The sequence below is a fragment of the Pristiophorus japonicus genome, chromosome 13 (assembly GCF_044704955.1).
Source record: "Pristiophorus japonicus isolate sPriJap1 chromosome 13, sPriJap1.hap1, whole genome shotgun sequence".
Classification (NCBI taxonomy): domain Eukaryota; kingdom Metazoa; phylum Chordata; class Chondrichthyes; family Pristiophoridae; genus Pristiophorus; species Pristiophorus japonicus.
In genome coordinates this window covers 30,531,056-30,548,364 of record NC_091989.1, presented here as the reverse complement: position 1 = coordinate 30,548,364, position 17,309 = coordinate 30,531,056, and the positions used below count along the sequence as shown (strand labels likewise).

General features: G+C 43.4%; 1 protein-coding gene across 1 annotated transcript in view; it reads right to left on the bottom strand.

The window, feature by feature from the left end:
• Positions 1-17,309, bottom strand: part of LOC139278482 (plexin-B2-like) — a 101,804-nt gene that overhangs the window by 65,140 nt on the left and 19,355 nt on the right. Inside the window, exons 5-8 of the mRNA XM_070897308.1 lie at positions 17,028-17,154; positions 14,609-14,768; positions 12,884-13,004; positions 10,124-10,235 (exon numbers count right to left, since the gene is read on the bottom strand). Of these exons, the coding sequence (XP_070753409.1) occupies positions 10,124-10,235; positions 12,884-13,004; positions 14,609-14,768; positions 17,028-17,154 (520 nt within the window). The remainder of the gene's footprint in view (positions 1-10,123; positions 10,236-12,883; positions 13,005-14,608; positions 14,769-17,027; positions 17,155-17,309) is intronic.

Here is a 17,309-nt window from a genome sequence, read left to right as displayed (position 1 = left end):
GATCCCATGGCACTATTTTGAAGAAGAGCAGGGGAGTTCTCCCCAGATATCCTGGCCAACATGCATCCTACATCTGAGGATGAATATTCTTGCTATTGAGGGAGTGCAGCGAAGGTTCACCAGACTGATTTCCGGGATAGCAGGACTGACAAATGAAGAAAGATTGGATCGACTCGACTTATATTCACTGGAATTTAGATAAATGAGAGGGGATCTCATAGAAACATATAAAATTCTGATGGGATTAGGCAGGTTAGATGCAGGAAGAATGTTCCCGATGTTGGGGAAGTCCAGAACCAGGGGTCACAGTCTAAGGATAAGAGGTAAGCCCTTTAGGACCGAGATGAGGAGAAACTTCTTCACTCAGAATTGTGAACCTGTGGAATTCTCTACCACAGAAAGTTGTTAAGGCCAGTTCGTTAGATATATTCAAAAGAGAGTTAGATGTGACCCTTATGGTTAAAGGGATCAAGGGGTATGGAGAGAAAGCAGGAATGGGGTATTGAAGTTGCATGATCAGCCATGATCATATTGAATGGTGGTGCAGGCTCGAAGGGCCAAATGGCCTACTCCTGCACCTATTTCCTATGTTCCTATGTTTCTATATTTATCCAACATCACTAAAACAGATGATCTGGTCATTCATCTCATTGTTGTTTTTGAGAGCTTGCTGTGTGCAGATTGGCTGCCACATTTCCTACATTGCAACAGTGAATACACTTCAAAAATGACTCATTTGGCGAATGTGATCAAATGGCCTCATGATGCACCCCAGTACTCAGTCGGCTTTGTGATATATTGACTAATAAAAGAACAAATTTAAATTTAGGGTCTGCCATACACCTCTCGGGCCAGATAGTGGATCCCACATCCTTTTCTCAGAGGAATTGGCTCATGCTGCTTACTATCTACTTTTATGACAGCATAGCCCAGGGGATGTAGCAACAGCCCTGATTTTAACACTGTGTGGGAGATAGAATGTGCGGCAAGCCCTCATAGCATCACTAGTGAGGGGCCTGGATGATTTTAACTCCTGGGCCTTATTTTAATATGACTGACCACGTCCTTTAACCTCCCCCTCCACCACATTCAACAGTTCCCTCCCCTCCATCACATCCTTCAACAAACAATCACAAGTGCACACTGCAACACCTCTCACACGCTCACCTTTTTCTTTGCGTTCTTCATATCATACACCAACACCATTCTTCTCACATCTGAGCATTGCACAATCAGCAACTGCTCCCAGGACCCCTTCCTCACTTCACATTCCACACACTTGACTTTCCATTCATCAACTCTCCACCCTCATGCCATCTTGCTTCTTCTCCAGCTCCCAGTAGATGCACTATATGCACAAGGCCTACCCAGTTCCATTTACCTTTTCAACAGCCACTCACTAACTTCCACCCTCTCTTCCTGAAGGGCAAGACATAATGCCAGAGGGAAAAAAGCAAGTCTAGAGGACGAGTGCCAGACACAATAACCCTCATCAAAACAGACTTGGACCATAGTGGCCAAAAAAAAGCAATTACAATGAAAGATGATGACACTGGTGGACTGAGCAGGGTGTCTGCATACTCCTTCATTCACTTCAGTAAATATACACAAAGCTTCACAACTTCAAGTTACATTCAGAAGACTGTCACCTGCTAATGCCCAGCCTCTCAGTGCCATCCTAACTCTTGTCCCTTCTCGGCATCTGGACCCTGCTGAAAAACACACTTTGGAGAAGGACAATCCTCCTGAGGCTGCACCATCATGCGTTGCATTCCTTCCTAGCACCAGCACAGACATTAGCACTTCATGAAGATTAGACAGTTGAGCTGCAGGGGTCTGTATGTGGTGAAGCCGAGCAGTAGCAGGTACCGGTGGCAGGGACAGCCCAGGAGACTTCTCTCAGCACTACTGAGCAGGACAGAGGTGAGCTATCAGCTATATCACTTCAGGAGCCCAGCTTAAAAAACAAAACTGTTCACTTCTCACAAGCAGCTATACCAGATATTGGAAGACCTGGCTATCGCTGAAAGTATGGAGGAGTCCGCTTCTAGTATGTATGGTGTCATCTCACACTGCATCAGCACACTGCAGTGTACAATAAAAAAGCAATAAAAGAGTGAGGCCACCTCCAGGAGACTGCAGCCTAGCCCTTGTAAAAGGACATTTAAAATACTACTCCTAGATGTAACACTTCCAAATCCTGAATTGTGACAATAGTGCTTTATCATGTCCTTAGTGCTCCACAACCAAAGAATTCGTTTTTGCCCAAAAATTGTTTCTGAAGCAGGCACTGTTATGTCGGCAAAGTCAGCAGCCAATTTGATGACCCTGATTACATCTATTAATTGCTTGTATACTCAATGCTTAACTTTAAGTTGTGATCGCGTGGTCAATAAATAGTCATTAGTGCATGACTTGTTGTTTGACTTCTTTGATGAAACAGAGTGTGGGTCTTCTGCTTCCAATAGGGAGAGTAAAATGTAAGGCTATCCGCAAGATACAGAATCTAAATGGAGCTAACTGGGCATCAATTTTATTCCCCATTCAAAACATAAACTCTACCAGAATAAAGGCTGGCTAGCACGAGGCATACCCACAGGGCCCTGTGTGGCCAAATATCATCTGTATTTTATTTTTTGGACCAACATTATCGTCTCAACGGCTCAGTTGATAAATGAACTGCCATACATCCTAGGAGGTTCTACATTTTAGAATGTAAATGGTATTTGATCTGATAGCCATTACAGAGACGTGGTTGCAAGGTGACCAAGGCTGGGAACTGAATATTCAGGGGTATATGACATTTTGGAAGGATAAGCAGAAAGGAAAAGGAGGTGTTGTAGCTCTGTTAATAAAGGATGAGATCAGTGCAGCAGTGAGAAATGATATTGGCTCAGAAGATCAAGATGTAGAATCAGTTTGGGTGGAGAGACGATATAATAAGGGAAAGAAGTCACTGGTAGTCTATAGGCCCCCCAAAACACTAACTACACTATAGGACAGAGTATAAATCAAGAAATAATGGAGGCTTGTAAGAAAGGTACTGCAATAATCATGGGTGATTTTAATCTTCATATAGATTGGACAAATCAAATTGGCAAAGATAGCCTTGAGGAAGAGTTCATAGAGTGTATTCAGGATGGTTTCTTAGAATAACACATTGTGAAACCAATCATGCAGCAAGTTATTTTAGATCTGGTAATTATATAATGAGATAGGATTAATTAATTAAGTAAAGGATCCTCTAGGGAAGAGTGATCATAGCATGTTAGAATTTCAAATTCAGTTTGAGGGAGAGAAACTTGGGTCTCAAACTAGTGTCCTGAACTTAAATAAAGGCAATTACAAAGGTATGAAGACAGAGTTGGCTAAAATGGACTGGGAAAATAGATTCAAGGATAAGATGGTAGATAAGCAGTAGCAGATATTTAAAGAGATTTTTCATAACTCTGAGCAAAGATATATTCCAGTGAGAAAGAAAGACTCTAAGAGAAGGATGAACCATCCATGGCAAACTAAGGAAGTAAAGGATGGGATCAAATTGAAAACAAAGACATACAATGTAGCCAAGATTAGTGGTAGGCTAGAGGATTGGGAATTTTTTAGAAACCAGCAAAGGACGACTAAAAAAGAGAGAGAAGATAGATTATGAGAGTAAACTATCTAGAAATATAAAAACAGACAGTAGGAGCTTCTGCAGGTATATAAAAAGGAAGAAAGTAGCTAAAGTAAACATTGGTCCTTTAGAGGATGAGACTGGGGAATTAATAATGGAACACAGGGACATGGCAGAGACTTTGAACAAATATTTTGTATCAGTCTTCACGGTAGAAGACACTAAAAGCATCCCAATAATAGTTAATCAACGGGCTACAGGGAGAGGAAACTTAAAACAATAATTATCACTTGAGAAAACTAATGGGATTAAGGGTGGTCAAGTCCCCTGGACCTGATGGCCTGCATCCTAGGGTTTTAAAAGAAGTGGCTGCGAGATATGGGATGCATTGGTTGCAATCGACCAAAATTCCCTGGATTCTGGAGAGGTCCCAGTGGATTAGAAAACCGCAAATGTAACGCCCCTATTTAAGAAAGAGACGGAAAGCAGGAAACTATAGGCGAGTTAGCCTAAAATCTGACATTGGAAAAATGCTATTAAGGAAGTAGTAGCAGGACATTTAAAAAATCATAATACAGTCAAGCAGAGTCAGTATGGTTTTATGAAAGGGAAATCACGTTTGACAAATTTGCTAGAGTTTTGGAGAATGTTACGAGCAGGGTGGATAAAGGAGAATGTTGGCTTGGTCGAGGACACTAATGTTGGTGTGTCTGTCCTCCGAGGGGATTTGTAGGATCTTGCGGAGGCATCGTTGGCGGTATTTCTCCAGCGACTTGAGGTGTCTACTGTACATGGTCCATGTCTCTGAGCCATACAGGAGGGCGGGTATTACTACAGCCCTTTAGACCATGATGGCAGTTTTGAGGGCCTGGTCTTCAAACACTCTTTTCCTCAGGTGGCTAAAGGCTGCACTGGCGCAGGCATTGAATCTCGTTGTCAATGTCTGCTCTTGTTGATAAGAGGCTCCCGAGGTATGGGAAATGGTCCACGTTGTCCAGGGTCGTGCCGTGGATTTTGATGACTGGGGGGCAGTGCTGTGTGGCGAGGACAGGCTGGTGGAGGACCTTTGTCTTACGAATGTTTAGTGTAAGACCCATGCTTTCGTACACCTCAGTAAATACGCCGACTATGTCCTGGAGTTCAGCCTCTGCATGTGCGCAGACGCAGGCGTCGTCCGTGTACTGTAACTCGACGACAGAGGTTGGGGTGGTCTTGGACCACCCTCGATCAGCTCCACTGGGCAGGCCACAACGTTGGCATGCCAGACACGAGACTCCCAAAGCAAGCGCTCTACTCGGAACTCCTTCACGGCAAATGAGCCAAAGGTAGGCAGAGAAAACGATAAAGGTATACCCCTCAAGGTCTCCCTGATAAAGTGCAACATCCCCACTGACACCTGGGAGTCCCTGGCCAAAGACCGCTCTAAAGTGGAGGAAGTGCATCCGGGAGGACGCTGAGCACCTAGAGTCTCATCGCCAAGAGCGTGCAGAAATCAAGTGCACGCAGCGGAAACAGCGTGTGGCAAACCTGTCCCACCCTCCCTTACCCTCAACGACTAATCTGTCCCACCTGTGACAAGGACTGTGGTTCTCATATTGGACTGTTCAGCCACCTAAGAATTCATCTTAGAGTGGAAGCAAGTCTTCCTCGATTCCGAGGGACTGCCTATGATGATAATGATGGATAAAGGGGAACCAGTAGATGTGGTGTATTTGAATTTCCAGAAGGCATTCGATAAGGTGCCAAATAAAAGGTTACTGCACAAGATAAAAGTTCACGGGGTTGGGGTGATATATTAGCATGGATAGCGGATTGGCTAACTAACAGAAAACAGAGAGGCGGGATAAATGGGTCATTTTCGGGTTGGCAAACTGTAACTAACAGGGTGCCACAGGAATCATTGCTGGGGCCTCAACTAATTACAATATATATATTAATGACTTGGAAGAAGGGACCGAGTGTAATGTAGCCAAATTTTCTGATGATAAAAAGATAGATGGGACCGCACGTTGTGAGGAGGACACAAAGAATCTGCAGTGAGATTTAGATAGGCTAAGTGAGTGGGCAACAATTTTGCAGATGGAGTATAATGTGGGAAAATGTGACGTTATCCACTTCGGTAGGAAAAATAAAAAAGCATATTATTATTTAAATGGAGAGATTACAAACTGCTGCGGTACAGAGGGATCTAGGGGTCCTTGTACATGAAACACAAAAGGTTACATGCAGGTACAGCAAGTAATTAGGGAGGCAAATGGAATGTTGGCCTTTATTGCAAGGGGGATGGAGTATAAAAGTAGGGAAGTCCTGCTACAACTGTACAGGGTATTGGTGAGACCACACCTAGAGTACCACCTACAGTATTGGTCTCCTTATTTAAGGAAGGATATATTTGCATTGGAAGCAGTTCAGAGGAAGTTCACTAGGTTGATTTCTGAGATGAAGGGGTTGTCTTATGAAGAAAGGTTGAGCAGGTTGGGCCTATAATTACTGGAGTTTAGAAGAATGAGAGGTGATCTTATTGAAACGTATAAGATTCTGGTATAAGACAGGGTAGATGCAGAGAGGATATTTCACCTCATGGGGGAATCTACAACTAGGGGGCATAGTTTCAGAATAAGGGGTCGCCCATTTAAAAGGGACATGAGGATGAATTTCTTCTCTCACATGGTTGTGAATCTTTGGAATTCTCTACCCCAGGGAACTGTGGAGGCTGGGTCTTTCAATATATTTAAGGTGGAGATAGACAGATTTTTGAATGATAAGGGAGTCAAGAGTTATGGGGACCGGGCAGGGAAATGGAGTTGAAGCCAAGATCAGATCTTATTGAATGGCGGAGCAGGCTCGAGGGGCCAAATGGCCTACTCCTGATCCTATTTCTAATGTTCTTATGTAATGTTTAATCCCTGGTTGGTTGATTAATCTGGTGGTGGTGGGAGATGCTACAGTGTTCCTACACTAAAGGAAGGGAAAAGTCAATCAGGGTTCCAAGTGTTGATCCCTATCCAATGTCGATCAATGGAAAGTACACAAGGGCATCAGGAAGACAGGAATCAGGCTCAGCTGTGATGCTCCTGAAGGTCGAATTGACCATCAGCACTCACTTTCTGGGCTCTCACCCAATGAATGATGACTTGAACAAGGTACCAGTAGACTGCCAGCTCCCATAGAATCACACCTGCCATGAATCAGTGCCTTCAGATGAGAAAGAAAAGGCAAACAACTAAAAAATATATACTTTGGAACCATGAGACTGCCTTTGGAATAAGAATATTTTTAATAAAGTCTGACAGAGTTAAATACTTTACTTGGAGTCATAGAAATAGTTTAGACATGAGTCAATTCCCCACAGTATTAAACATGGAAAGTCAAGACCAAATGTGCATTTAGGTGAAACAGGGAATAATTGGATCAAGGTGCACAGTTGTAATTCAGTCTCCATTTTAAAGTCATACATGCTTTGCTTATTTTTGTACTTCCATTATAAATGACTGCACCTACATTTAAAATGGAAACTGCCTGGTAAACTTGTTATTACCCCTACCCCCCACCAAGCCAGTGTTGGCGCCTCAAAACCTATACTGGGACGAGATTTTGTTTAACTCATTCCTAGAATGAGGGTATCGCTGGCAAGGCCAGTATTTACTGCCCATCCCTAATTAGTAAGAAATAGAAGCAGGAGTAGGCCATTGGACTCCTCGAGCCTGTTCCGCCATTCAATAAGATCATGGCTGATCTGATCATGGACTCAGCTCCACTTCCCTGCCCGCTCCCCATAACGCTTTACTACCATATCGCTCAAAAATCTGTCTATCTCCACCTGAAATATATTCAATGACCCAGCCTCCACAGCTCTCTGGGACAGAGAATTCTATTGATTAGCACCCCCTGCAAGAAGAAATTCCTCCTCATCTCAGTTTTAAATGGGCAGCCCTTTATTCTAAGACTATGTCCCCTAGTTTTAGTTTCCCCTATGTGGAAATATCCTCTTTGCATCCATCTTGTCGAGCCCCCTTATTATCTTATATGTTTCAATAAGATCACCTCTCATTCTTCCGAACTTCAATGTGTATAGGCCCAACCTATCTTCATAAGTCAACCCCCTCATCTCTGGAATCAACCTAGTGAACGTTCTCTGAACAGCCTCCAATGCAAGTATATATCCTTCCTTAAATACGAAGACCAAAGTTGGATACAGTACTCCAGGTATTGCCTCACCAATACCCTGTACAGTTGTAGCAGGACTTCTCTGCTTATATTCTCTATCCCCCTTGCAATAAAGGCCAACACTCCATTTGCCTTCCCGATTATGTGCTGTAGCTGCATACTAACTTTTTGTGTTTCATGCACAGATCTCTCTATACTGCAGCACTTTGCAATTTTTCTCCATTTAAATTATAATTTGCTTTTCTATTTTTTCTACCAAAGTGGATAACCTCACATTTTCCCACCATCTGCCAAATGATTGCCCACTCACTTAGCCTGTCTATATCCCTTTGCAGATTTTTTGTGTCCTCCTCACAATTTCCCACCCATCTTTGTATCATCAGCAAACTTGGCTACATTACACTCGGTCCCTTCATCCAAGCCATTAATATAGATTGTAAATAGTTGAGGACCCAGCACTGATCCCTGTGGCACCCCACTCGTCACTGTTTGCCAACCGGAGACTGACCTATTTATCCCAACTCTTTCTTTTCTGTTAGTTAGCCAATCCTCTATCCATGATAATATATTACCCCCAATCCAGTGAGCTTTTACCTTGGGCAGTAACCTTTTATGTGGCTCCTTATTGAATGCCTTCTGGAAATCCAAATACACCACTTCAACTGGTTCCTCCTTATTCACACTGCTCGTTACATCCTCAAAGAACTCCAGCAAATTTGTCAAACATGATTTCCCTTTCATAAAGCCATGCTAACTCTGCTTGATTGAATCATGCTTTTCCAAATGTCCCACTACTGCTTCCTTAATAATGGATTCCAGTATTTTCCAAAATGACAGATGTTAGGCTAACTGGTCTATAGCTTCCTGCTTTTTGTCTGCCTCCTTTTTTAAATAGGGGCGTTACAGTTGTGGTTTTCCAATCTGCTGGGACCGCCCCAGAATCCAAGGAATTTTGGTAGATTACAACCAATGCATCCACTATCTCTGCAGCCACTTTTCTTAAGACCCTAGGATGTAAGGCATCTCGTCCAGGGGACTTGCCCGCCTTTAGTCCCATTATTTTACCGGGTATTACTTCCCTCAAGAATTGCCCTCAAGGTGGTGGTGATGAGCTGCCTTCTTGAACCGCTGCAGTCCATGTGGTAAAGTTACTCCCACAGTGCTGTTAGGGAGGGAGTTCCAGCATTTTGACCCAGCAATGATAAAGGAGCAACGATATATTTCCAAGTCAGGATGGTGTGTGACTTGGAGGGGAACTTGGAGGTGATGGTGTTCCCATGTGCCTGCTGCCCTTGTCCTTGTAGGTTCTAGATGTTGAGTTTGGGAGGTGCTGCCAAAGAAGCCTTGGCGAGTTACTGCAGTGCATCTTGTAGACGGTACACACTGCAGCCACAGTGCGCTGGTGGTGGAGGAAGTGAATGTTGAAGGTGGTGGATGGGGTGCCATTCAAGCAGGCTGCTTTGTCCTGGATGGGGTCGAATTTCTTGGGTGTTATTGCAGCTGCACCCATCTAGGCACGTGGGGAGTATTCTATCACACACCTGACTTGTGCCTTGTAGATGATTGGAAGGCTTTGGGGAGTCAGGAGATGAGACACTCACTGCAGAATACCCAGCCTCTGACCTGCTCTTGTAGCCACAATATTTAAGTGGCTGGTCCAGTAATTACTGCATGTCAAATTTACAGAGGCTATTTTAAGTTATAACCGTGGACATAGGAATTTAAAATAGAAAAAGTTAATAGGAAGTATGTTCAGATACTATATTGTTAATATATTGGAGATATATAAAGTACTTGGTGTTCTTGAAGTTACATGAACATGCATCAGCTTTCCTCATAAAATATGTTGTTTTAATTGAACAAATTCTTTTTACAATAAATCATTTTGCCACAAAACGTCCACTATATCAGTAACCTGCACATCAGGAATTAACGAAGCTGATGAAAAGAGGAAAGATATATTCAGTTGCCGTAATCTGCCTATCTCAACACAGTCCTTTAATTAAATACACCGCCCATTTCAGGTCACAATCCTAACACAAAAACAACACCCAGATCTATTCGGACTTAGAATTTCAATACTTCCAAGTTCCTTGTTCCTCAGGGGCCAAAACAGTGAAAGGTTAATGCTGGGCATTCACTGTGCATATAGAATTTCATTATAACAAAACTACAACTGGGATAGTGAATATTTTCATGATATCCAAGTTCACCATAGCTGGGTTCCACTGTACTTCAACATAATCCGTTGGTCAACTGTTACCTTGATTGAAAAGCAAGTTTGATGTTACTGGTTTTCATCTGGTTTCACATCAGTTGAGACAATAAACCAAATCTTACCATTTTACTTTGAACAATACTTGATTGGTCTTCTTTCCCACTACCATCTTTGCAGAGGTGTTTTGAAATATCCCAATAACAGGTCCACTTGCTCCTTACACAGGAGTCACACCTAAATAGTAAATGCATATCTCATTAAATCACAACAGCTATTAAGTCCCTGGTTAGCATAGTTGTTTCTTAATCTGGATCTTTTGCGTCTAAAACAAAGTAAGGAACATTTAGTTTAGTTGCCAATATAGGCGATCAATCAACATTTGGCAGAGAAATGATCACACTACAAACATTGTTACTTGGTTATTGCTGCAGTATTTTTGACAGCAGAGAAAATAAATTAACACATCCTTTGAATTTCTGTAATCAGGGTTTTAATATAGTTTGAACAGAGAGAATTCTTGTCCTCCTCAAGAACCAGTGAAACTAAATGAATATCGGTTACCAATTCAGAAACACGTTTCATTACTGAAGAATGTTCTTACGTATGTTACAAATCTAGAACTGTGGTCAAGTACTGTTCTACATTAAACTTATCCATATGGGTTTCTGACCCTGTTTCTATCAGTGGTTGCTTTATATCAATATGCTGGTTGCTGACAAGAACGTGATCAACCCAATTATTTCATGTTTGAATGACAGAGCTCTGAACCAGAACCAGTAAGTCAGATGGGTAAGTAACAAATTAGTTTCACTAAAAAAGCAGCCAATCAAAACCAATAAAAGGAACCACTTCTCAAACAAAACCTTCAACATTTTTTTTTTAATAGCTATGACAGTTCATCAATCTCCTCCCCTTCATCCATATCTCAGCCTCACCAGTTTTTCTCTTAAACCTCACAACTTTGGCCTATGTAATCCTTACCTCAGTGCAGCCAGTGATAACATGGAGCCATCTTCTACCTTTTAGCCCTGAGGCAGCATTTGTTCCCTAGCCTTCCCCTGCCATCGCACTAATTCAATCATTCCTTGCTGGCTCCTTGGTTTCTTGGTCTACAAGAATAAACACGTGCATTGCGCCATGGTTTCAGCACTCCACTCCCAGTCAGTGCCCTCCACCATGATTCCCAGAGCTCAACCTCATTCCTCGATCCCTTTAGCATTGAACGACTACCATCACTGCCAGCTAGGGCCTGCTGCCGGTTATGGGCTGAGGACCTTGCTCAGGTATTCATTATCTCTACTCTTTGCTTCCTTTCACCTCAAAGCCTCCCATTTTCCTGAGAATTCACTTGTGTTGGCACTGTCCATTCCCTTTCAAACTGCTGCACTCCCTACACTCCTGCATCCTTTACTCCTCATGTTCTTTAATTTAAAAAGACATTAATGGATAGATAAATGGTAGGAAATAAGACTGGCGGAACAGTCTCAAGAAGCTAAATGGCCAACTCCTGTTCTTATATTTTCATGTAAGCTTATATAATCTTTTTCCAGTTTAGGACAGTGTTTAGTTGCTCTTTTGTTAGTAAGACCACACCTGGAGTACTGCGTACAGTTTTGGTCTCCTTTTTTAAGGAAGGATATACATGCATTGGAGGCAGATCAGAGAAGGTTCACGAGGTTCATTTCTGAGATGAAGGGGTTGTCATATGAAGAAAGGTTGAACAGGTTGGGCCTATACTCATTGGAGTTTAGAAAACTGAGAGGTGATCTTATTGAAAAGTATAAGATTCTGAGGGGGCTTGACAGGGTAGATGCAGAGAGGATGTTTCTCCTCGTGGGGGAATCTAGAATTAGTGAGCCTAGTTTCAGAATAACGAGTCACCCATTTAGAACGGAAATGAGGAGGAAATACTTCTCTCAGAGGGTCGTGAATCTTTGGAATTCTCTACCCCAGAGTCTGAATCATTGAATATACGGAATGAATGCCATAACCTGCAGGGTTACGGACCTAGAGCTGGAAAGTGGGATTAGGCTGGAGAGCCTCTTGTTGGCCGACATGGACACGATGGTCCGAAATGGCCTCCTTCCATGCTGTAAACTTCTATGATTCTATATTTAAAGTGGAGATAGACAGATTTCTGAATGATAAGGGAGTCAAGGGCGGGGAAGTGGAGCCGAGGCCAGGATCAGAACAGCCATGATCTTATTGAATGACGCAGCAGGCTTGAGGGGCCAAATGGCCTACTCCTGCTCCTATTTCTTATGTTCTTATATTGTGTGCATGGTCCTACAGCTACAATGTATTGCTTCAGTTACTAAATGCATAAAAGTACATAATCATGGAAAATGCTTACATACATAGGATACCTTCATGATTTTTAATGTCATACAATACTTGCACTTACATCTTTTTAGCTCATTTTGCTGAGATGTTTACTGCCTTTTGTTGAAGTTTTGCGAAAAGGACAAAGAAACGGAGGCAAAGTGGTAACAGATACATTGACAAATTTATGAAGTGAAAGACTATGAACAACTGCGATATCGAGATTAAAAAAGAGTGTACGAGAGATAAATGAAGAGAAAGACAATATTCGTGCAAAATAAAGAGAGCAAGACAGAACAGGAAACAAGCAGAGAAATACTTACTGGCAACAGGAATTTTCAAAAAATTGTCTATAAGCAATGCCAAGGGTTATCAATGAGTATTCCCTCAATACAAACAATGTTGTCCGTGACTCAACTCAACGTACAACAATTTGCATTTACAATCCCGTCCAACATAATGGTTCGCATCATAAGAACCACCAATGCACAGCTGAAGAATATTATATATATGTATTAACTAGTTCTGTCAATTACTTACTAGAAGAGAAAAATACTTACGGAATGTTTGGAAACAGTGTCATGGCAGCATTACAATCATAAAATGAATAGTTGGTGCTTGTGAAAAATATATTCTTTCCTCCACTGACGAGCAGCAGTTTCACCTCAATAACAGCATGATCTACACAGGAAAAAACCCACATTGGTATTTTTTTTTCAATGGTACTTTGAGTGAGCTTAGCATTCTTTTTAAAAAAAGGAACACATATTGTATGTTACAAGGGAGAACAATTTGTTGTCTCGCATTTTAAGTTGCAGAAGAATAAATTATGAACTCCATTGTTCAGCTCAAGATAAAACCCATGAATGTGTCTCTCAAAACTGCAGGCATCTCAAAACATGTCAAATACTCATCAATGAACACACTAAAGAGCAGAAGGTTTATGTAATCAATTCAAATAATGGCGATTAAAAAGAAAAATGCAAATACTGGAAATCTGAATTAAACTAAGAAGTGCTGGAAATGGACAGGGGGCTGATTAGAATAAGACAGGTCAAATCTGATGGAGGACCCCAACCAAAATACTAATCTACTTTTTTCTTTCAGGTACAGATCGGCAGTGAATTTTCAATATTTTCTGTTTGTATTTTAATTACAGTACAGGTGCAGCGTCCAAAATCCGGAATTCCAGAATGTTCTGGAATCCGACCAATTGGTGGCAGGGTCGTCTGCAATCCGAAAAATGTTCCGGAAACCGGACCCGCCGACCCTGCGGTCCCGCTGCTGCCTGACCTCGCCTCACCGCCGCTGCCCTTACCTCGGGGCCTCCTCTGCGACAGGGCCCACCCGAACACTTCATGGTGGCGGGCCCCGCCCGAACACCTCCTTGGCAGCTGGGCCCTGCCTGATGACCTCATCGACAGGGCCAGCAGCCCGAACAGCTCCTCTGCAAACCCTCCCCCTCCCCCCCCCCCCTCTCCCTCTGACATTCCGAAATCCGGAAATACCCGAACCTGGGCTCGGGTGTTTCCAGATTTGTGACATTAGAAAGACAATCCAAAGTCCGGAAAGCGCAGAATCCAGAACTGCCTCGGTCCCGAGGGTTGCAGATTCTGGATGCTACACCTGTAGTCCTTACAATCGCAGCCCTGGTGACAATCACTGGATGAATTTTAAAACAGCACACTGTGCCAAAATGGTGCTTTTAGTGTATTCTTCTAGCACGATACCAATATTTATTGTATCAAAGTTGTTATTGTGTCACCTGCAGCATTCAGTTTTATCAAACTCAAATGTGATTGCTTCTATTTATATCAACCCTCCAAAATGTAAATCCCTCTTTTTTAGTCAAATATAAGCAATAATGGTTCACAAATATGAGGGCAAGCTCACACAGCAGTCTTACAGAGGGCTTAGTGAAGCAGGCCCAGGAATCAGTCTCTGTTTCAGTATAGTGGTACGTGATTTTTGTCTAGAATTCCACCCCCAATAGTCGTTAGCGTAACAATGCTCCAAGCATTTCTTAATTATATCTAGAAGTTATTTGCTGAAAAACAAAGAGACTTATATTTTGAACATTGCTGCATAAGACAATGAACAAAGACATTGTTTTTGTATATTAGGTGACATAATGACAGGTTAAGTGTAACAAGGACAGATGACCTGAAAATTCAACCTTGGTCACGTAGCTTTATTACATCTGAATTCATAATTCTAATGTTCCAATAAAATTATTTTGGGGAAAGTTCCTACAAGCAATTACATCCTTCCCTAGGAGAACTCACCTTGGCCTGGAGGTGTAGCAACAATTTCACGGACAGGTGGAGACTGACAAATCACGGACCCGTTCAAGTATGTCGGTTTAACACTTTCAACAGTATTAAAAAAACACACGATAAAGTCAGTGCCCGTTAAAGCAGGAAATGGGTCTATATTCAGCTGCACCTGGATATATGGAAAAGAAAAGATACATTATTTTGCATTGTTTATAAACACACTTGTCCCAGGAGCCAAATACATAAAGCTCAAAACAATTAATTTCAGAATGTCTTAAACTTTATTTAAAGTTATTTTTAAGATGGCATTGGATTGACTGTAATATTGTCAATCACATTTTAAAATCACAAACTTGCAAGAAATTAAACAAAAATCTGATAAGTCAAGAAAATGTAATAACCAGTGACTCTGTTAGTAGCTATGAGGCTTCAGTCCTACAGAATGGTCATAATAAATTCAATTGTTCAAAGTACCTTAGCTGTTGGTACCCACTTATTAGGAAGATTGGACACAATTATTATGCAAAATGGGCACAACTATCAGATGTTCTCTAATTGATCATTTTTGACATTAATTTAGAAATATAGGGCCCAAGTTTCGGCCTCAGTTGCTCCTGATTTTTTGGAGCAACTGGTGTAGAACGGAGTATCTTAGAAATTCAAATTCTCGGCATTTAGTTTGCTCCAGTTCGAGTCAGTTGGAACAGTTTCACTTTGGAACAGAATCTTTTTTTCAAAAGGGGGCGTGTCCGCCTGTTTTCAAAGTTTCGTCAGTGAAAACTTACTCCAAACTAACTTAGAATGGAGTAAGTGAAGATTTTTGTACGCTCGAAAAAACCTTGTCTACACTTTAGAAAATCAGGCGTAGGTTACAAATCAGGCGTAGGGAATGGGGGGGGTTAAAGGGAAGTTTACAAACATTAAACACTTCAATTTTACAAATAAAGAGCCATCATCAATAATAAATGATAAATACATTAATAAATCAACCAATAAATCAATCAAAAAAATTAATAAAAAATACATTAAAAAAAAAATCAATAAATAAAACATTTTCTACTTACTGAATGCAGCACCGGGAGCCCTCCAACAGTGTGCTGGGATGGCCCCCCCCCCGCCCCCACCGTGTGTCTCTGTCTCTCTGACTGCCTGTGTGTTTCTCTCTCACTCTGTCTGTCAGTGTCTGTTTCTGACAGCGAGAGGAGGGGAGGGAGGGGAGGGGGAGGATGGGGAGGGGGGTGGAGGGGAGGGGTGGTGGAGTGGGGGAGAGGGGGTGTAGTGGGGGAGAGGGGGTGGGGGAGACAAGGGAAGGAGGGGAGGGGGGGTGAGAAGGGAGGGAGGGGAGGGGGGGTGAGAAGGGAAGGGGGGTGAGAAGGGAGGGAGGGGAGGGTGGGTGAGAAAGGAGGGAGAGGAGGGGGTGAGAAAGGAGGGAGGGGAGGGGGGGAGAGGAGAGGTAGGAGGAGGGAGGGGAGGGGGGGGGAGAGAAGGGAGGGGGGGAAGAAAAGGGAAGGAGGAGGGGGGTGAGAGAAGGGAGGGAAGGGAGGGAGGGGAGGGGGGAAGAGAAGGGAGGTAGGGGAAGGGGGGAGAGAAGGGGGGGGAAGAGAGAGAGAGAGAGAAGGGAGAGAGAGAGAGAGAGAGAGAGAGAGAGAGAAAGAAAGGAGAGGGAGGCTGAACGGGCCGGGCCTGGCCGGGCCCAAGACTTCGAGCTTAGACTTACCGGATTGACAGGTAGGTGGCGTCGGGTCCGGGGTCCGGGGGAGCGCGGGTCGGGGCGCGGGTCGGGGCGCAGGGGAGGGGGGAGGGGTCGGTCGGTCGGTGGGGGGGGGGAATCGGTCGGGAGCGGAGGTCGGTCGGAGAGAGGGGGGAAGTTCGGGAGTGGGGGAAGCGGAGGTCGGGTCGGGCGTGGGGGGGGGGGGGGGGGAATGGGAGCGGGAGTCAAGTCGGGTCTAGTCCGGTTCGGAGGAAGCAGGAGCTGGGCGTGGGAGGCATCCTTATGCACGCAGCCCCAGTGAGCCCATTCGGCCAGGGCTAGGGGCTGCGTGCTTCGGGCCCCTGGAGCTACTGCACATGCGCGCCCACTGTAGCGCGCATGTGCAGAGGTCCCGGCACTGTTTTCAGCGCAGGGCCCTGGCTCCGCCCCCTACAGCTCATGCTGCACCGCGCCCAGCTGCAAACGACCTGCAGGGAGCCAGAGAATCTGGAAGGTTTTTTTAGGCGCACTTTGTGGCGTGAAAAACGGGCGTCCAGGTCGGGACTGCGCCGTTCTAGGCGCGGCCCGAAACTTGGGCCCATAATGTTTGGACCAATTGTGTTGGATTTTTTAATATATATATCCACACAATATTAAACATGGAAACAGAATCATAGAATCAATCAATACTTTTGAAACTGTAATCCAACTTTATAAACTACAAGTAATGAAGCATACCTGGCCTTCTTCATTTCGACTCATGTTCTGAGGAACAGCACTAATGACAGTCACACATCTCTTGTTCAGACTCCACAACCAATGGTCTCTTTCGCCAGCTTTTGGACAATCCGACTTCCTGGAGCAACTGATCAGACAGGTTAGACGTTAGTATAAATGGGAGTACTGGTGCACAACATACCTGGAAATGCAAACATTATTTGCTATGCTGTTGTACAAGCTTTTCATCATCCCTGTAGCCCCACCATGTTGAAATCAAGACTTAACTCTAAGGGGGTGATT